The sequence below is a fragment of the Chiloscyllium plagiosum genome, chromosome 1 (genome assembly GCF_004010195.1).
Source record: "Chiloscyllium plagiosum isolate BGI_BamShark_2017 chromosome 1, ASM401019v2, whole genome shotgun sequence".
NCBI lineage: Eukaryota > Metazoa > Chordata > Chondrichthyes > Orectolobiformes > Hemiscylliidae > Chiloscyllium > Chiloscyllium plagiosum.
In genome coordinates this window covers 139,115,901-139,138,090 of record NC_057710.1, presented here as the reverse complement: position 1 = coordinate 139,138,090, position 22,190 = coordinate 139,115,901, and the positions used below count along the sequence as shown (strand labels likewise).

At 39.8% G+C, this 22,190-nt stretch overlaps 1 protein-coding gene across 4 annotated transcripts in view; it reads left to right on the top strand.

Moving 5' to 3' along the window:
* Nucleotides 1-22,190, top strand: part of sorcs2 (sortilin-related VPS10 domain containing receptor 2) — a 608,959-nt gene that overhangs the window by 548,995 nt on the left and 37,774 nt on the right. For all 4 annotated transcript variants that reach the window (XM_043698411.1, XM_043698404.1, XM_043698394.1 and 1 more), the window contains 7 exons: nucleotides 2,286-2,419; nucleotides 4,104-4,217; nucleotides 11,975-12,146; nucleotides 16,344-16,530; nucleotides 16,649-16,782; nucleotides 16,882-17,005; nucleotides 20,233-20,345. In XM_043698411.1, the coding sequence (XP_043554346.1) occupies nucleotides 2,286-2,419; nucleotides 4,104-4,217; nucleotides 11,975-12,146; nucleotides 16,344-16,530; nucleotides 16,649-16,782; nucleotides 16,882-17,005; nucleotides 20,233-20,345 (978 nt within the window). The remainder of the gene's footprint in view (nucleotides 1-2,285; nucleotides 2,420-4,103; nucleotides 4,218-11,974; nucleotides 12,147-16,343; nucleotides 16,531-16,648; nucleotides 16,783-16,881; nucleotides 17,006-20,232; nucleotides 20,346-22,190) is intronic.

Sequence of the window (22,190 nt, the reverse complement as noted above, 5' to 3'; positions counted from 1 at the left end):
AACCCTGGGACCTGCAACAGCCAATCCTGTCCCTGTTCTACCCATGTCTCCGTAATAGCCACAACATCGAAGTCCCAGGTACCAACCCACGCTGCAAGTTCACCTACCTTATTTCGTATACTTCTTGCATTGAAGTATACACACTTCAAAGCACTTTCCTGTTTACAGGCACCCTCCTTTGAAATTGATGCCATGTTCTTAACCTCCCTACATTCCAGGTCCTGCACCCTAAAGCTACAGTCTGGGTTCCCATGCCCCTGCAGAGTTAGTTTAAACTCTACATCATTTTCTTCCTGTCTGAGATCGTTTCTTATTATCAGCACTACTCCACCGTCTTTACCTTCATGCCCACGTTTCCTAAATAACGTATATCCTTTAAAGAGTAGTTCTCAATTTTTATTATCCTACAGTCATGTCTCTGAATTGGCTTCTAAAGCATACTGTTTTACCTGTACTTACAACATCAATTCACAGATCTTACTGTGAATCCTGTGTGCATCCAGATAGATGGTATATAATTCTGCCTTTTTAATGCTATTCTGTAAGTTGACTCTGGCTCATTTAAGGACTTGATTTTGTTATTTCAACTCTCATTTATAGTTTTCCTACTTTCAATAACCTGCTCCATTTTTTCCTTTCTGAATTCACTCTCAAGTTCCCATCCCCCAATAACCGAGTTTAAATCCGATAACCGAGGCACAACAAGCCTCCACAGGAGGGTGTTAGATAAGAATGGATGGCAGGAGGCAAGACCAAGACAAGGGCAGGAGGAGGCAATGTCAGGGGGAACTAAAGCTGGAAAGGATGAGGTGTAGGGGTATCTGTGGGGTATTGGAGGGTTTGGGAGAAAGGGCAGAAGGAAGCAAAGCCAGGATAGTGGAATGGGGAGGAAACTTGATCTGGGCCATGAAGACGATGATGTTAAAGCAGAAATGCCAACTTGATTAGAAGAAGCAGAACATCAAAATAAAATATTGGAAAACAAATCATTTTAAGCAGAGAAACCTAGAATAAAGACCTGCTTTATCAATATAATCATTCAAAAGTACATACATGTTTTAATGCAGAAACCTTTCTCAAATTATTTTCCACTGATTGGGTTCATTCTTGGAATACTTTAAGGTTGGTGTTGTGTAAAATTTACTTGAATGCAAACTACAGCAAAAAAAACTTATGAAAAGTAGCACAAAATGTTTGATCTCAACGTGAGTTTAGATTGTTAATTGTATCCTCAGCCAAAAAAAAATGCATTTTAGCAATTTTTATAAAGCCCAGTAAAGTAGATTTCATTGACTCAAATGTGGTCAGCGTTTGATAAAGTCTGTGTGCTGCTCCCACCTCTGACCAAGCTGATCGAATGCATAGCCGTGAGAAAAGCTGGATTTGTTAATGGCCTCCTGCATTTGCAAGCCAGTCGCTCATGTGTTCCACATTCAACCAATAGCTGGTTACAGCCTTCAGATCAGACTAGCAGCATTTCAACAAGAACAGTAGTCAGCATCAGGCTTGGATGAGTATTAATTGCAAATTATCCAGATGTATGTGTCTTGTAAACATTGTAAGATTAGGTAAAGGAAATATCACTTGAAAATGTATTCTCCCAAATCCTCTAATTACAAACCATGTTTTCCCATATTATTCACAGTTGTGGGTCCTACATTTGAAATTTTAGCCTGCAGCATGCTCTTGGGAGCCTAGGTTCAGAAGATCGCTTTTGCTTTCAAGTGCCTTCAAATAGGTCTTTGTATCAGCTCTGGCTGAAGCTGCTTGTAGTTTTTCTCGTTTCTGGCATCATTATAATCTGTAAATGGAATGATCATAACAGTCGTCCCTTCACTCTCCCTGTCCGATCTCCCAACCCCTGAGTTTTAACATACAACAAATCTCATTATTCATGGGAAATAGGGGCATAGACCACTGGATAGCAAGGGGTCTGGGGCCAACTTTCTGTGTACACAGATTGACAAGTAGAAAATCCATGGATAATGAGTTAATGTGACTCTTGAATGGTGGCACTATGGTCGGGATAGGGAGAAACCAATTAGTAGCTCCAACCTATAGAGGCGTTAGTACATGTGAATCATGCAGTGACGTTCTATGAGTTATCACCAAGTGAAAGTATTCCATCTTGGGGATTAGGCAAGGGAATGGGATTGATTAAATATTTGTACCAAAGAACCAGTGCAGGCACAATGGTCTGAATGAACACCTTCTGTGCACTATTATTCTATGGTTCTATAACATATTAATCTGAACATACTAATCATCAATATGTTTCTGCTTAGGATAAGCATTGCATCATGGGAGAACAGAGACAATTCCGTAAGCGAAAAATCTCCTCATGGTGTATTAAAGGAAAGAACTTCACATCAGCCCTTACGTCAAAACGTTGCCAGTGCACAGAATTTGATTTTGAGTGGTAATTATCTGTTTCTTTGACAGTTTAACCAGGGGACTGTGTAATGAAATAGAATAACAAATAGCAAGATTAGAAATTGCTGAGTATAGTGTTATGAATTTGAATATTGAGAAATATTTCAATTCTTGCCCTATTTGGTTTATGCTCTCTTTTTGAATACCATTTTGTGTGTGATATGTGAAAATAAACATGATGAAAGTGGCTAATAATTAGTAGCTTTGAGGAATGGCAAGAAGTCTTAATCACTGATTACCGTTTACTCTCTAATGTTCCCCAACCTATTCCATATTTCTTGCATTTTCTGTGGTTTTTGTAATTTTCACAGATTAGCTCTACAATTTTTTATTCCACAATTGCTGGTATGGTGTTTCTTCAAAATTATCCCTTCCATTTTCAATAATTTTGACTTCCAGTTACTCCATAAAATTAACGAGCTGGGACCCTGTTTTCACCTCCCTCTCCATGAACCTATTGGAAGAACTCTAAATTCTGTCCTCATTGAAATCAACTAATTTAGCACAGATTGAAATTTGAATTACTGAACTTTTTGTTCTGTGAAGCTCATGCTAAGCTTATATTTGATGTAAAAGCCATTATGGGAGTGGAGTTTCTGTGGTTTAGCACTTAGTCATAACAAATTGAAATAGTGATGTTGTTCTGAATCATTTGATTAAATATATCCCAAAAGAACTGCCTGACAAATCATGTGAGTTCATCACAGAACTACTGTATTTCATTGCCTTCTGATATCAACCTGTATGGAATTAAAAGAGAAAATACTTTGCCAATATTAAATGATGATGTTTTGCACAGAATGAGCTGAATTTCAAGCTGTTAACTTATCTTAAAGTTGAGATAACAATAAACTGATGCTACTAATAGAGAATCTTGTGCAACAGAAATTCAAAGGGGTATTATTTTCTATTTTGAGAATGCTAATTTGCAAATCTATCAAGCCATTACTAAATATTCGTGCTGAGTGCCATATTGCCAATGCTGTTGCTATCTTGCAACATGCTTCGGGTTGCTTATAATCAGGGTAGTGTGATTTTCATAGAGTTACTGAATATACATTTGCAATCAAGCTGTATTGACATCATGAAGCTACAAGGACTTTTCAAAGCACTTGGTACAAGACACTACCTTAGAAATGTGTAATTTTAAAAATTTACTGCCAGCATTATCATCAGGTAAATATATGGTGACTGTGTCCCAGTTGTTCCTTAAGTGTAGGAATTAAAATGTATCAACCACATTATGTATTATATACACACTTATCGACTTAAACAGCAACAAAATACGATATATGAAAATAGGCCAGACATGATCATTTACTAAGAGTGAGGTTGGAAATAAACTTCAAAGTCCACTCCCAATAATTCAGCCAGACACATGCTAACCATTGAGGAGCATTAACAAGATAGACCAAGACCAAGTTACAGTAATTCAATGCCCTAATAAGGAATTTATACTCCCCTATATAATACCCAGCCTAGTGGGGAGTTCCTCAATGTACAACTTATATAGAATTCTAGCGTAGATATTCAACTTGCCACCTGTTCTAGAAATAACAGGAAATGGAAAAAGTCTCTATAATGGACATCTGATCCACAGCATCGTTCCAAGTGTTGTTTTAACACTTTCACCTATTCAGTCTTCATTGACCATTTTGTACTTTTTGCAGTGACTATGGCTTTGAACAGCAAGCTAATGGCAGATGTGTCCCAGCATTTTGGTACAATCCAGATTCACCTTCTGAAGACTGTAAATTTGGACATACATACACCAAAAGCTCTGGGTAAGTACTGAGCATGTCATGAAACAAAAGCTCATACTTCTTAGTCTCTGGTCCTTCTACCCCACACAGGCTTGGGGTACGTATGCACGATTGGTTACTGCAACCTTCTAATGATAGGGATTTTTTGCAATTTCCTCCTCTATATCTCTTCTCTGTATTGATGAGATACCCACATGGATATGAATCTCATGGAATAAATTTTCACCTTCACTGCCTGGATAGTAAGGAATTTATTGTGACATCCCAAAGTATTTTGCAACCAATGGTCGTGCCATTGAAATGTAGTCATTCTTTAAGCTAGAAAACACAATGGCCTATTTCAACACAGTAAGGTTCCATAAATCATAATATGATAACAGCCAGATAAGGGGACTAAATGTAGGAGCAGATACGGTCTTGGCCACTGGTGACTTTCACTTGGGCCCTCACCATGATGGTAGCAGATAACATCCTATCTCTAATGTCTTCTGTAAGCTAGATACAGTGGAAGGATCTGAGCTAGTGAAATGATTGGGGGGGGCGGGGTGATCATCTTCTTCATCACTCTATTTTGAGTATTCTGTCATAGTCAGGTTGCTGTTCTTAATTGTCTGGAAAAAAGAAGACACAAAGGTAAGGTTATGGTACTATGTTGTTTGAGGGGGAAAGTAAGAGATGTGTGCTGATAGCAGCACCAGAGCATGTAGAATGAGAAGTATTTGGGATTTGAAAATAATGCTTAACCATGAGCATACTGCCTTCTCGACGATTTCAACATTTCTACAAGCTGTGGCCTCAACAGTTCCTTTTCCCAGACTAAGCAGCACTGTTTCCTAATAACTTTCTTAATTTATGCATAGAATGTGGGTATTGCTGGCCGGACCAGTATTTATTGCCCTCCCTAATTACCCATGAGAAGATGGTGAGGTGCCTTCTTGAACCACTATAGTCCATTTGATGTAGGTAGACTCACAATAGCGTTAAGATTAGATTCCGTACAGTGTGGAAACAGACCAATAGGGCCCAACAAGTCCACACCGACCTTCCAAAGAGCAACCCACCCAGACCAATTTCCCCTATTTACCCCTCACAAATGCACCTAACACTATGGGCAATTTGGCATGGCCAATTCACCTGACCTGCACATCTTTGGATTGCAAGAGGAAACAGAAGCACCTGGAAGAACCACATGCAGACACGGGGAGAATGTGCAAACTCAACACAGACAGTCGCCCGAGGCTGGAATTGAACCCGGGTCCCTGGTGCTGTGAGGCAGCAGTGCTAACCATTGAGCCACCATGCCACCTCTGTTAAGGAGGGAGTTCCAGGATTTTGACCCAATGACAGTGAAGGAACAACGATACATTTCCAAATCAGGATGGTGTGTGGTTTAGAGGGGAACATGCAGGTGGTGCTTATTCCAATCATGACAGTTCTGACATTTCGAGAAGCCTGTTCTCTTCAGGTTATTTTCTGAAACTTCCTGAAAGAGAGAGAGCATATTGTGACAGTGGCTGGGATTTACTGCTAGTTGTCAAGGTTTCCCACATCCCCACTACCAATGGGAGAACCAGTGGAAGATCAGCCTAATTACTGACGGGGAGACCTCTTTGTGTCCTCAATTCACCACTAGTGCAGGAATTCCACCTCAGAGAGCTGCCAGTCAATCAGCAACCAAGCTCCAAGGGCTAACCTGGGGATCACCAGTGGATCTCTAGACACTTGATTTGGTGAGAATGTGGGTTTTGGGAAAGAGGGTTGCCAGAGAACAGGATAGAAGGCAAGGTCACAGAGGTTTGACTTTCATATGCCTTTCCCAGTCCCACAGCCCCTTTCCTGATGCAAATCCCTCCATCAGGCAGAACACCTCCCCTCAAATCCCCTCACCCCACACTCCCATCCTCAAAAAAGTAAAGAGGCCGCAGTCAAATCCAACTGGGTTCATGTATTATATTAATAAGTCTCATTGACATCTCCCAATGTCAGTTGGCAGGAATCCTGTGTTGGGCCCTTCCCAACCCAGCGTAATTTGGTAAAGCTTTCCTGACACCAGGAATCCCATGCAGCTATTCCTGCCTGATTCTCCCTGTTTCCCCACACTACCATAATGTCTCCTCTGGCCACTCAATGATTCCAGTGAGTGGTACAATCAGATTGGCTGATGTGCCTGTCATGGTTGATGTCATTGTCTAACCCATGTGGTGTGAAATGAGGCTTGCAGCAGGACTAAGTGTATGGGTTAGATAGTACATGGATATTAGGTGTGAGCTCAGTGATTGTGGCTTGGTGACTGATGGACTGTAATATATTAAGCATTGTCTGGCAGTCGATGTAATGTGGCTTTCTCGTGTTGACCTGCACAGCAATCTTTCTGCTCCTACCTTTTGATTGTGAGTCTAAATCACCTCCTACCCTGATGTGCATATGAGATGCGTAATCCTTTCCAAGTCCTCCTCTAAGACCTCTAGTGCAGCTCCCAAAAACGTTGAAGACCACTCTCTCCCATATTGTCATTCCTAAGTCTTTCCAAAGTCATAGTCACTTCAACCTGATTCCAAGCACCTACTCCAACATTACCCATAAAAAAAATGCAAACTAGTTTTAAATGGTGTATTAATACACTGCTGAAACTTTCAGGCAATGAACAATACAGAAAGCAGTGACTGGAGGCATTCTATTGAGTAGATAGCATGAAGTTAGTGTGCCTCTGACATGACAGTGAACCAGTTAGCATCCTGATCCCTGTGCCTGCTTTCAGGAACTATCCAGTTTAACTACCACATTCTATAAACTGGTAGACTGGCTTATGACAGCATGACTAGGAGCCTATTGGGTATTTGAAATATTGATCTGAGTTGAGCAATGGTTGTGGTAGTTGTAAGTCCTCCTGGTGGACCAGCAAAGGGACCCAAATCTGTACACTTTCTTGTTGTGCTCCTCCAGGCTTGGGAGGAATAATGGATTTGAATGTCTCTGCTCCAGATTAATTTGATATCCAAGGAATATCTTTATGGATCATAGAAAAAGCACCTTGAAGCTCAACACTGTGCTTCTGCCTTCCAATCTGGCTCCACCTCCTGCCTGCTTTTCTGTGGAAAACAGTCTGGATGCCTGTAAGTGAGGCCCGAGAATTAAAAGAAGGCAGTGGTTTTCAGATCATGACTACTTGCTGTTTGAAAAAGATTTTCATTAGTAGTTCTTCTGCCAGTTACCTTACATTTGTGCCTTCTGGTTCTTGACCTTCCAACCAATGGGAATTCTTTATGCTACCTACACTGTCCAGCTCATTTGTATACTTCTATCAAATCTCCACTAAGCATTCTTTCCTGTAATGAAATATCAGTCCCAACTTCTCCAATCTACCCACGTGACTGAAGATAGTATTGTAAGATTATGGCCTTTTGTTTTTGCTGGAGTTTCCCTTGTTTTTACGTCGTAATAGAAGATATGAGTAGAAAATCCAGTGGAGCACCATACAGTGCATTTTTAAAAGTCCATCCTTCCGAAGTGAGCATGACTCTTATTGCCAGCATTTGTTGCCATCAATGCATGGTGGTGAGTCTTCTTCCTGAACCACTGCAATCCATGCAGCATTGGGACACCCACAGTGCTGTTAAGAAAGGAATTCTAGGATTTTGACCCTCCAACAGTGAAGGAATGGCAATATGGTTCCAAAGCAGGATGGTGTGTGACAACTTGCACATGGTAATTTCCAATGTGTCTTGCTGCGCTTTGTCGTTCTGAGTGATAGAGATTGAAAAGATTGCTGCAGTGTTACTTATGGATTCTTCACATTCTTGCCTTTGTGTATCACTGGTAGAGGGAGTGAATGTTTAAGGGGCTCTTGTGGAGAGACCATTGCTGGTAATGTCAACATTTGTTGCTCATTTCTAATTGTCCTTGAGAAGGTCATAGAGCTGTACAGCCCAGAAAGAGACCCTTTGGTTCAACTCGTCTGTGCTGACCAGACATCCTACATTAATCTAGTCCCATTTGCCAACATTTGGTCCATATCCCTCAAAATCTTACCTATTCATGTACCCATCCAGATGTCTTTTGAATGTTGTAATTGTACCCGCTTCCGAAATATTTAAAAGGGAACTGAAAGGCAACTTTTTCATGCAGAAGGTGGAGCATGCATGGAATAAGCTGTCAGAAGTAATGGTGGAAGCGGGTACAATTACAACATTCAAAGACACCTTGTTTTTGTAGCTGTAGTATTTACCATGTATATTTGTGTAGAAGTAAATCTTCCGTAAAAAGTGACTCCATGAGTTTTAGCTTAAAATGTTTTTTTCAGAAAGCCTATGGAAAAAGTGATCAAAGATTTTCAGGGTTCAAACTGTCTTGTAATTATTGATGACTTACCAATAATTACTATGATTCTTTAATTTAAAGGTGCATGTAGACACTTTTAAGACTTTCTCTCCATGAATTCTTGCAGCAGTCTTCCATCCAATTGACAAGCCTAGTGCGTAGCATACGATTTATCACAAATCAATTTAACCTGTAGAAAACATTGGCAGAAAAGGTTACCAAACATTGTCAAAATAGTCATACCATCTGCAGAGCAATCTGACTTGACCCCATTAAAAAAGTAAGGAAGAATAGCATTTCAGAATTCAGTGCCAGATGGTGCACAGGATACAAGGGGGATTTGATACCTCCCATCAGAAAATGAAAAGTTCACAGATTCTGCCACCTGAACTTGATGATAAAACCATCAAATTCAACGGTTTTGTCATCCTACATTGAGAGAAGAATGTGCATCGATTGGCCAATATTGGTGATAGCAATGACATTCAGATAAACGTGAACAATCCATCAAAAATGACCATTTCCTAGATTGGTGGAAAGCTGCCCTTACAAAGACAACTGGTCATAAGACATTGTGGATCATTACAGTTCCATCTTGCATAGTGGATGGCACAAAATTGAAGGCAATGATATTCAAATGGAAAACCCTCCCCAAAGAGAAATTTCAGAAAGATGTATCCCCTTGTTCACAAGAAACGCTGGATAAAGAAAGACGTTTGCAAGAACTGGACCAAAGAACTGTGGAAAGTAAGACCACATAAAGGCAATGTTTGCTTATCTGGGATATTGATGGTTGTCTGTGATGTGTGATTGACCAATATCATGTGGTAGAGATTCCTTGAGGCCTTGTGAATATTGTTCACTTGGCAGTGGGTGTAAATTGACCACTCAGATGAAATCTGAATGTTGTGGATCAATTGAATGTTGGAAAGCAGAAAAACATTCACTAAAGGATGAAATACGCTCTTCTTACATGTTTTCTCCATGACCCATGGAGGTTGCACCACTGCTGGAAGGTGCAATTTGCCTAACTCCAACACCGTAAATATAAAAAAATGCTACTTGCTTTAGAGAACATCTCAGCATAGGACACATTCCTTTTCCTTCAGCAGCACTGCCAAGTTGCCAGCTATTTCATTGAGCCAGATTCCCTCTGAGAAGAGGAACAGTGTCTTGCTTGACCTCCTAGTTGGCTGTTGATAAGACAGTGTCGCCTGGGTGCAGCGGCTACCATGGATTCAGGCCGGGTTTTCGATCTTCTCAGTGGCATGTCCAGACTTTGATAATATTCTAGATGTTGTTTACACTGAGTTGTGAGATGATAACTGAGAATCAGCCACAACTCATAAGGGAATTATAGAGAAGTTAGGAAAAAGACTTACAGAGAGAGGGTTAGAATGTTGCCACAAATGGTTGTTGAAGTCCAGAAATCCTTTAAAAAAGACCTTTATGTTTTTACTTGAAAAAAGATAGAATCCCTACAGTGTGGAAACAGGCCATTCAGCCTCACAAGTTCACATTGACCCTCTGAAGAGTAATTCACCCAGACCCACGCCCCTACCCCATTATTCTACATTTACCCCTAACTAATTCAACTAACCCACATATCTCTAAACACTATTGGCAATTTTAGCATGGCCAATTCACTTAAATTGCAAATCTTTGGACTGTGGGAGGAAACCGGAGCACCTGGAGGAAACCCATGCAGACTCGGGGAGAATGTGCAAACTTGACACAGTAATCGCCCGAGGCTGGAATTGAACCTGGGTCCTGGCACTGTGAGGCAGCAGTGCTAACCACTGAGCCACCTTGCTGCCCTAAAGTTAGCAGCTGCAAGAGCTGGTGGACACAAATGAGAATGGGATCGGAACCCTCACAGGCAGACAACAACAGATTAAATGAATGGAGCTTTTCTATACAGTTGGATTAGACATAGTGATTGCCAGGAAGTAGGGCTCCATAGCAGATGTGATGAGCAAATGATCTTTTTCAATGCTGCTTTTTCTATAATTCTGCAACATATCTACATCGACTCCAAGACTTCAAATGTGAAAGCCGAGAACTCTGCCTTTCTTCTTAGCTTTCTTCACTCTTTTTTCTATGTCGGCAAGACTGACAAATGAATGACCTCCCACTGGTCCATTGTTTCTGTGATCTTGGTGTTATGCTTAGCAAGTAATAGCTGACTTTTCTGTGTAATCTGTGCTGTGCTAACCTATCCCATTCTGTTACAAGGAAGCAGACTGTAAGGCTCAGAAGTAGCCAGAACTCATTGGCAGCACAGGCTTTGGTCAGCAATGTGGCTTACCTTCATCTTAGACGCTGGGTTTTTTGAGTTGTTAATCTGTTGTTTAGTTGTTCTAAAATCTGATTTTGCGTTATGATATGGTATGCACCGAAGCACAAGAGCCAAGGCTATGACAGAAGTGCTTTTTTCCGAGGTGTTTTTGCAAGAGAATTGTGACAAATGAGGTGTTGATCAGCCTGCTGATGGTTTGTTTTCTTTCAGAGTCCTGTGATTGCTTGTGAATTTGGTAATCTTGCAGCCTCTTGTTGTTTTAGAGTAATTTTCATTAATAATTTTCTCTCCAGATTAGGAAACATAGACTCCCTGTAGTGCAGATAGAGGCCATTTGGCCCATTGTGTCTGCACCGATTCTCCGAAGAGCATCCCACCCAGAACAACTCCCACACCTTATCCCTGTAACCCCAAATTTACTATGGCTAATCCACCTAGCTAGCACGTCTCTGGAAATTGCAGGGGAATTTAGCATGGCCAATCCACTGATCCTGCACGTCTTTAGACTGAGAGAAAGCCCACCCAGACATAGAGAGAATATGCAAACTCAAAATAATCACCCAAGGCTTTAACCAAAGCTGAGTTCCTGACACTGTAAGACAGCAGTGCTAACCGCTGTACCCCTGCGCCATGTCAGGACACACTTCACCCAGCATAAATGTCAAGAGAAAAGTAGGTAAAACCGATTTATGTTAGAATTAGAATCCCAACAGTGTGGATATAGGCCCTTTGACCCAACAGGTCCACACCAACCCTCCAAAGAATAACTCACCCAAACCTATTCCCCTACCCTATATTTATCCCTGACTAATGCACCTAACCTACACATCCCTGAACACTTTGGGCAATTTAGCATGACCAGTTCACCCAACCTGCACATCTTTGGATTGTGGGAGGAAGTTGGAGCACCTGGAGGAAACACATGCAGACACGGGGAGAATGTGCTAATTCCATACAGACAGTCACCTAAAGCTGGAATTGAACCCAGGTCCCTGGCACTGTGAGGCAGCAGTGCTAACCACTGAATCACTATGCTGTCCTTCTATTCTATAGAATCATGTGCCAAACAGTAAATTTTCCCCCTTCGGTTTCTGTATTCATAATGTGTAAGTGTATCTGTGTAAATTGATTTGAACGCTAAAGCTTTGACTATTTTAAACAGTTACAGGAAGGTGGCACTGAATGTCTGTAAGGGTGGCGTGGACAAACGGCAGGGCTCCATGCAGTACCGATGCCCGTTAATGGCTCCTAAAGGGCTCCATATAGTCACGAAAGGAGAAAGGCTAGCAGTCAATCCTGGTGATGATGTTACATTCTTGATAATGCAGAATCAGGTAATATGAAACTAATTATAGTGTTTGCTGATTCTCTCTCTCTCTCTCTCTCTCTCTCTCTCTCTCTCTCTCTCCCTTTAACATACACTCATGCAAGCAAGCATCCACTCACTAGACAGGTCAGGTTATCAAATTTGCTTTAATTGGGCTGAATCTGTCTGATGTATAAATGGCAACAATGACAGAGGAGATTACAAAGTCCATTTACATGTAATTTTGTCCTGACTCTGGTAAATATGTAGTCTGCAATGTAATTTGGACTGCTCATTGTACTGAGTGCTTGAGGTGGATTTTCCCACACTATCATATAAGAGAACTGTTGTTGCAAAGGCAGGAATGGTCCAAAAAACCCCTGAGTACTTCCATCTCTGGGCCTATTGATTTTGTCAAGTGAGTTACTCCTCTGTGTTATCGAAGTTGCAATGCCCAGTTTGTGTTGAGATAGCCGATCATGACTGTAATAGTGAAAATTACCTGAGCATCTTTGATTGAAGAAAGAAGAAATTAGCCAGTGTTTTTACTCTGCATCATATTTCAAGTTCTACTGGAAGTGTATGTTTATCCATCAGATGAAGAGAAGGTTGGGCTGTCATGTCAAAAAAAAATCTTGCTCACACATGGTGCAAATTTATATGTAAGTGACGGCTACCTGAACAAGGGTCTGGAACTGTACCCTGTTGGAGACTTAGTACTTTCAGGAAAGTGGGGTGATACATGAGGATAGATTAATGAAGAAAGCTGAGAAAACAGTTAGGAAATCCTGAGCCTCCATGATTGCATGGAAGAGAGACACCGCCACTTGGTCTTTAATTGACCCTTTACTTCTAAACTGACATAATAGTATACTTGCCTTCAGTTCAGTACTTTGTTCATTGAGCATAAAGCAAAAATATATTTAATCGCTTCCAGGTGGCTAAATGGTATGTGCAATTCCTGTCAGAGTCAGCACAATTGAATTCTTGTTCCTGATCCAGGTGAATGGAAATGTTCTGTGGTGATTTTCATTATTATAAAGCTTAGCTCTTGGAATATTTTCATTGAAACATATACTAGCAATTGGTACATTGCTAACCACCGAGCCTTTCAAAATATTTCACTTGCAATTGTTTTTCCCACCATGCTGAGTGCAGTGTTTTATTGTCTGGCTCAACAGGCAGTGGCCCTCAAGCACTTCAGTAGGTTGTGTGTCCTTTGAGTGTGAGACAAGTCGGCAGACAATCCAATTTATCCATTAAGCTGCATCATGCTCTGACTCTACGTGTCTTAATGGTGGATTTTCCCACACCAAAGGGCAGCCAATGAGAAGGAAACATAACAAATCTTGCATTCCAGACCCTGCTACTCATAGAACTTTCTACTTCATATGTCCAAAGCCCCCTCCAGCCACTCTTGTGTTTCCTCCCTTCTTGCCAACTTTGGTAGCCATACCTTTAACCATTAGGGCATGGCAATTTGATCTTCTCCTCCTTTAAAACTCAGCCTTGGCATGTCTTTCTTCACGTTCATAAACAACCTTAAAACTTATTTCTGCTGCCACGCCTGACTTCATTCTTTCACTTCACTTTCTTCTAAATCAATCCATAGCTCTTCATTGTGAAAATCATCTTAGAACAGGTTGTATTACAAAATATTCAACATTATACCTGTGTTGTTACATGTGTGACAATGGCAGAGCAAGTAATTTATAAAGGAAACATCTACAAATGTAATGTCATGCCAAATGTTTACGTATTTAGCATAGGAAATGCAGAACACGCTAGAAGTTAACTATTTTGTACCCATTTCCTGTTTTCGGTTCAAATGTGTGAAACTAGACAATGAGTATTGAACTTCATGGTTGTCTATGCCCTTTCAGATTAAGATTCAGGGAACCTGACAAAATTATTCCTTCTCCTTAGCCCAGGTATGTTGACAGCAAATGCAATGCCCCTTTACAGAAATCAGCCAATTCAGTAGACTAGCAAAACTTCTATTTTAGTAAAATTTTCCCAGTTGGTAGAATGGGGAAACAGAGTCTATCTGTCATCATTGTTTTCTGAAAATCCAGGAATTAAAATTCTGACAGAAATATGTGGAAATTAGTGCAGTAATATTCATATGGAAGTGTAAATTCCCAATTTGTGCCAGCAAATTGAACCAATTACAAAGTACCTTTAGCATCAGCTGTAACTCTGACGTAAATTACAGGAATTAAATTGAGTGCATGTGTTAATAAGATCACAGCTGCTACCTTGGATTATTGCTGTCAGTAAATAGATCTATTTTATCATGATTACAACATTCTATGAATAGCCTCCGCTTTGGATGGTTGGTTAGCTTTGTCACTGCACACAGCTGACAATGATACAAAAGTCATTAAGACCTTGTGAGAATGTGGTATCATTGTAGCAGAGCACACCCATCAACAACAACTTTATATATTTGAATCAAGCATTTAAATATAATTTAGGAAAAATGCCCCTCTTAATCAATGATAAATTTACAATGATGAATTTACAATAATATTCCAGTGACAAATTAGAATACAGTAAATACTTCAAGGTGTTGGGCTTGTGATTATTTGATTGCTTCAAACAAGGAAATAGTTGTTTGAAATGAGTTTAGTGGTAGTTCAGCACAAGTATATAAAACTGAAGTGCCTGGCCTACATATTCAGGAAAATTGTATTTAAAATGAAAACATATCAAGGTCAAGACATGCATAATTCAATTAAAATGATTTGCCCCCAGCCTAACTCTGGATGTATTAGTTGCCTGTGATAATCATTCCATTCCATGCTTCATGATGTCCATACACAGAAACCCAATGTTAGGTGTAAAGCATTGTCAAGAAACACCTCACTGGTAGATAATTTGTACAGTTCACCTCAAGAGACTTCTGGTCATGTGATGGATTTGTATGATGTGTCACTGTTTCAGAGTTTGACTTGAATCAATCCAAACAGATGAAATAATAGACCTCTATAAAAGATGTTTAGAGTAAAATCAATCAGCTGTAGTCAGTGTTTCCCCAGATTTTGTTTTTTTTTCATAATTGTTTTTGAGTTAGTAGTTGGGAGAGGATATGACGCTGTTGCAGTCTGACTGGATCAAGGAATTTCTGTCCATTACTAACTAGTAAATGCTTGAATTAACAGTACAATAAAAAGTGAAAGATGTTTCCTTTGCCAGGACTAATATTTATCAACATCATAACTGAAATAAATGCACAGAACCAGATATGAATGAGTCAAAAGCACACGAAATGAAATTTTCTATTTGGATATTTCAAAATTGAGTCTGTATTAATGTGAAAATAAATAAGAAATTGAGGATGTGAATTGTTTTGTACTGAACAATGACTGGCAAAATTATTTTGTACAGAAAGATTACAACTTTGGATCTGAATTATTGTCAATTTTTGACTCATTAATTTTGTAGGTTATGGGAGAATTTCATTTCTACAAATTTCATTCTGAATTTTATACAGCAATTCTTCTAAACTCCAGAATCATGCCTCGTGCTGTTTTTGCTCTGACTAAGAAAGCAGACAATAAATTAAAAGAAAGAAGTGGAGCTCACTGCCTATGGGTAACACCATTTCATTTGTCCACATAGATCATTCTTCATAAATAGGCCTGGAGCCATATAAAGGAAACCAGGTTGTGAGCAGATTATCATTTTTTTCACCAGTGCTCTTGCCTGGTGTTACTTCCAGTAGCATTCAGCTCCATAGGCATACCTTGCCTCAATTTCTTCATTTCTGAGCCCAGATAACCATGTGGTTATTCATCCACGGATGTTCTCGCAACTAAACCCAGTTCTGTTCTCGCCTGACACTCCAGGAACAATTGTTTATAGCAATGTTTAAGAAGAAGAGGCACTTTTAGCTGATTTTTCTCCCTAGTCTGGTTTTGCTTCGGCAAAATTGCAAAATACAGCTAAATTCAACCAACTTAAGAGAGAAAAGGTAAAGCTACCAGTTCCTACCCCCTAGATCAGGATTTCCCTTTGTTCATTAGGTTATTCAGGGAGCCTGAGCAGATGCACTTAATGTAAAGGGTGTATGGTGTGCTTGCAGTTAACAAGCTAGATCTAGTTACTTAATTTAACTAGAACTTTGGAACTCATGAGTGACTCATGAAAGAATACTAATCTCTTTTTAAACACAAGTTCTTTATGCTGTTGTGTTGTTATGCTGTTTCTGTTTTGTTGCTAGGGTGATACTTTAAACACAAAATATCAAGTGGATCTTGGAGATGGTTTCAAGGCAATGTATGTCAACCTCACACTGATGGATGAACCAATTCAACATAGATATGAAAAGCCAGGAATCTACCGTGTCTCTGTGAAAGCTGAAAACATTGCAGGGTCTGATGAAGCCATGGTTTACATTCAAGTGAACTGTAAGTTTGCTATAGCATTAATGTGTACTAAGAGCATTATGACACCCAGTAAATTGATTAATTGAGCAATAGTGTGTACAAATATTTTTGCTGACACAACTATACTTGGTCTCCTCAGCACCTCTCCAAGTTGTGCACCTGGAGGCACTGCCAGTTGTTCGCAGGAACCAACAAATAAATCTGACAGCATTAGTGCAGCCCAGCAACTCCAACCACACAGTCTTCCAATGGTGGCTGGGGGACAATCTTGAGGTAGATGTCACATTGTACATATTCCATGAATTATCAGCTGGCTATTATTTAAAACAAAAAGAACATAATATTTTCCGTGTTTTGAACCATTCTTTGCAGCCTCGTCTTACCTTAGAAAACAGTCTCATAACCAGCTTTAGTGAAAATGGTCAGATTAAAGTCACAGTCCAAGCTTCATGTGGTAGTTCCATGGTTCAAGATTCGAAGGTGGTGAGGATATTTGGTAAGAAGCCTAAAGTATTTATTTTGGAATGTGGGCATTTATTTTTACCAAGCACCATTTGCAACTCCTCAGATACTAAAACGTTTCACGTTCATATGCAACAAGACACTGACAACATGTAGGCTTCTGTTGATAAATGGCAAGTTATAGTTGTGTTACTCTTATAACCATTGCAAACAGGAAAGAATCTACCCACTTTCCTTTGACATTCTATGGCATTACCAGTGCTAAATCCTGAACTATCTACGTCCTGGGAATTGGTATGGAACAGTCATTTAAATACTTAGGGTAAAAAGACAGAGACTAGGAATTCTGCCAGCTACAACAACCAGCCTCTCCAGATCTACTCCAGAATCTGACATCATTCCTTGGATTAGGTGTCAGTAATTATGTATAGATGATTCCTGAAAGGATTCCCCCCCATTAACAAAGATCCTACCAGTGTAAGGGTAGAAAATCTGAGCATTCGAATGAGCCTCGGGGATTTTAACAGGGCATCAGAACCAGAATTAGACCAACCGTCCCACTGAAAATCTCTTTTCAGCAGTCTCAGCAGGCAAGAGTTTGATACTAAATGGACAAACAGTTGCTTTAAGAGTTTCTTATCCATGAAGAGATTTCACTGCTGATTTTTGGATCCTTACATTGAAACTTCAGAGCTGATGTAGGCTATTTGGCTCTTTGTGCCTGTTCCAATTTTCAGTATGATCATGCTGTATTTCTATGCTGCATTCCCACTTTCTGTCCATGATCCTTGATGCCTTTAACGTCTAAAAATGTATCAGTCTATTTCTTGAATATATTTAATGCCTTAGCCTCCACAGCATTCTGTGGTCATGGGTTCTGCAGGGTGATTTCCATTTTGAGTGAAGAAATCTTTCTTGGCCTAAATAGCTGACCCATTATCCTGAGACTGTTTCCCCTGGTTCTAGACTCCCCACCCAGGAGAAACACCCTCCCTACATCTAGCCCTGTTAAAACTTTACACAATTCGATCAGATCCCATCTCATTCTTCTAAACACCAGTGAATACAGGTACACTTAAACAATCTCTCCTTATAGGACAGACCCTGCCATCCCAGTATCCTCCTACTGAACCCCTTTGCTGCACTCCCTCTATACATCCTCTCTTAAGTAGGAAGTCCAAAAAGTTGTGCACAATACTCCAGGTGATGTCTTACCAAGTTTCTGTGTAACTGCATTTTGACATCCCTACATCTGAACTCAAATCCTCTTGCAATGAACTTCCAACATTACATGTGTCTTTCGTATTGCTTGTTGCACCTGCCTATTTACTTTCATTGGTGTACAAGGACATCTAGATTCCTTTGTACATTCACACTTTCTAGTGTATCACCATTTAAATAATACTCTGTCTTCCTGTTTTTTAGATCAAAGTGTATAACCTCACATTTATCTATGTTATGCTGCTCAGCTCTACAGGGTGTTCTAGTACAACACAACAGTTGTGTTCCTCTGTAACCTCATGCTATCGAAAATTGCGCTCTGGAAAACCGCTATAGAAAATCACTACACCCATTCAGTAGAAGGTTCGCGTTATCTAAAGTGTCCACAATTTGTCAGTCACATTACAGCTAATTTGCATTGATGAAATGCGCGTTATACCAGAACGATCGGCATGTTTGCCCGCACTCAAGTTCGTCTAGATCACCATGAAGTCTCTTTGCAACTCAGTCTCACCTAGTTTTTGTGTTGTCAGCAAATATGGAAATATTGCACCTGGTTCCCTCACCCATATATCGTGAATGGCAGAGTGCTTTCAGCCTGCTGCACTTGTCAATATGATCACGGCCTTAACTCCACACTTTGCTATCTCCTTCCCTTAATCTTTGACATCCTTGTAGACCAAATACCTGTCTAACTCAACCTTGAATATATTCAATGGCCATTGTTCATGGGACAGAATGCCGAATACTGATGACCCTCTGAGCAAAGAAATCCCTCCTCATCTCCATCTCAAATAAAAGACACCTTTTGAAGTTTTGCACCCAGTATCTGCATTCCTCAAGGGAAACATTCTCTCAGCATCTAATCTATCAAAAACCCTCAGAATTTTTTATATTTCAATAAGATCTCCTCATTCTTCTCAACTCTAATGAAAATAGGCCCAATCTGCTGAAGTTTTCATTAAAATCTAATCTTTAATCCCAAGAGTCAAACAAGTCAATCTTCTCTAAATTGCCTCAAATGCAATTAACTCCCGCTTTAAATAAAGTGGCCAAAACTGACTACAGTGCTCAAGGTTTAGTCTCAATGTGCTTACTGCTGTAGCAAAACTTCCCTACTTGTGTACTCCATTCCCCTTGCATTCTTAATTCCTTGCAGATCCCTGATGCAGGGGTTCCAGGTTTGATAGACTGTGAGAAGCCTCATCTTCCAAAGTTAATTTTCTGCAAGCATCCTGCCCCAATTTCAAATGTGATTGAGAGGAGTTCCTAGTTACTGTTTACATTAAATAAGTCTTATTTGGAAATTTATCAGTCAGTTTGGGTTTCTTTCTAAGTAGGAAAATTAAAGGCTGTCGAAGCTGGTTGCAATAGTTTCAAAAATACTTTCACATTATCCCATAAATTCACTGGCCCTCAGATCCCGATAGGGAGCTGCATCAAAGACATATATCGGTTAGGGAATCAGCATTAAGTGCTGTAGCCTCTGACCTCAATTTGCACTTGCTTGGAGCATGGCTCCCTGTGGTTCAATAAATATGTTATGTATTGTCAGTGGAATAAGAGTCCTAATCTCCAATAAAATATTATGCTATGAATGCATAATTAGAATTCTGAAATTATGTCCCAGAAAGTGTATTTAAAGGGGTTACTTCACAGCTAGTTTTCTAGATTTAAAAGGTTGAACGATCTGGATGTTTATAAAAAAACTGATAAAATTTATAGCTTAAAAATGTCCCCAGCATCAATGGATGGGAAGCTATAGAAAGTGCAGACATCAATTCTTGATATACAGGTGGGTGACAAGGTTTTATACTTGGGTCCTCTATTTAGGAACTTGATTCTTAAGTCGTGCAAATATATGTTGAAAGGAATTGTTGTAGTTCTTGAGCATAATCTCATTATAGCTGAATGATTGATGCTTCACCAAATAAAAAGTTAACAAAATTATCTTTAAGCAGAGACTAACCTTAAAATGTCTCTAATAGACATGGCATCAACCTTTATTGTGGTTCTATCACAAATTCATTGATGTTTCAGATCAGTTGGAAGTTCTACCTCTTGAATTTTCTCAGAACATCGACAGTTACAATCCTAATGTACCAGAATGGAGGGAAGATATTGGACGGGTTATATCAAGGATTTTAGCAGAGGTAATTGCTAATAACTTACCTACATTGACTGGAAATCTCAACATGAGAGCATCTCCTTCATAATTGTGCAGTAAACATTACAGACTGTTCGGTAAATTTTCAACATGCCAATAGGAAAGAAAAATTGAAATTAAAAAACTGGCAGCTTCTATAATGGGTACTTGATTCACGTAGACAACTTTATGCTCAGGCGGCAAGTTGAAAATTTATCACAATATATTCAGTGCTGGGCTATCTTGGTATTGCTGTTTACTGCATTCCTTCCAGCAGAAAGAGTTAATTCCCACAACCGAATGAAAAAAAAAATTTGGTCTAATTATTCTGTGTGTTTAAGCCTATTTCCACATCTCATAATCAAAGTCAATGTGAATGCCTGGAGGATTAAGCTGATAGATTTTTCTGTCTCATGATGTATTGAGCATTGTAATTTTTTACTGCTGTGACTAGAAATATAACAACGTTAAAACTAAGCCTTTTGGTTTATGCAGTTGGTCCTGGTCTCTGAATCAGAGAAGTTTACAACATGGGAAAACATGTAATCACTGCACTGCCTATTTGAAAGAATTAGTTATCAAATTCCTTTTCTGTGCCTTGTTCTATATTCTTTCAAATTTTCCTGTTTCATGATCCTTTTTCAATGTTTGACTGTTCAAAACGTAACTCTCATTTCTCCACAATGATTTGGAATTTCCATTGAGACAATGAATTCAGACGGTTTTTCATTCAATTAGCTTTCTCACAGATTCAGCATCATTGCGAATTTGACACTGTGACCTCTGATTTCCTCCTGTATGGGAAGTGGAAAGATTCTGCCTTAACCCTGAGCCTTTGACCTCACTGATGGACAACTATATAAACATTATGTACTCCACCTCAGGTCAAAGTGGCCCGTTTTTCAATTATTTTCCTCTAATTGCTTGGAATCCTCTCTGCTCATTAGTTTACACTGATACCGTCCCCAAACATTTGTTTATACTGGCATTCTTCTCCCCTTCATCCATTTGCTTGCTCAATCCCCATTCTCCTTACTAATTGATCAATCTGTGACCCTTCTCCTCTGCACATTAGTTTGTATTGGCCCACCACAGAGAACCAGAGGCTGTCTCCTTGAGAACAAGGGAAAACCACAATGCACTTGACTAATGACTCTGCTCCATCACCCAACCACACAAGAACAGTGTACCAAGAATGAAGGTCAATAGCTACCAGCAGCATCAGGGAGCACACTATTGGCATTATGAATTCATAGTTCCTCTGCCTGGATCGCTCAGCGAGAGACCTGTAGTAATTATCTGAGAATCTCTCCAACTTTCTAATGATCTGTTGCATCCTGAACATTATTATTAGGTGGATTAAGCCCCTGCCACCAAAACAGAGACTCCCAAAAGATCTCGCTTCGAAAGAGTTCATGTGAACAGAAACTCAGACTCACGTTCCCCTGCAATCTCAGACTTCACTTTTAAAACTCAGTGTTACAAACTCTCACGGGATTCTCTTGGTCAAAGTCCTAAAATATAAGTCACAACAGGAAATGTCCCATATGAACTTCATTCAACAACACTGCATTGAAATACATTTAAACTACACACCTGAGTGCATTGTCTTAGTGCCTGTCTTCCCTATGCCTTTGCCTGTCCATGTGCTCCTAATACAACTGCTCTGTCTGGTGAAGGCTGCTGAGTTTTATGGGGAAATACCCATGAGTATGTCTGTGAACCCTGCTTCAGGTGTCTCACATCAGCAGACAGGAGCTGGGCAACAGTAGGCTGAACCAATTGGCTGATAGACAATATCAAGAACAGTCGTGGAATTACAGTGCTGGAAATCTGGATGCTTTCATTCAGA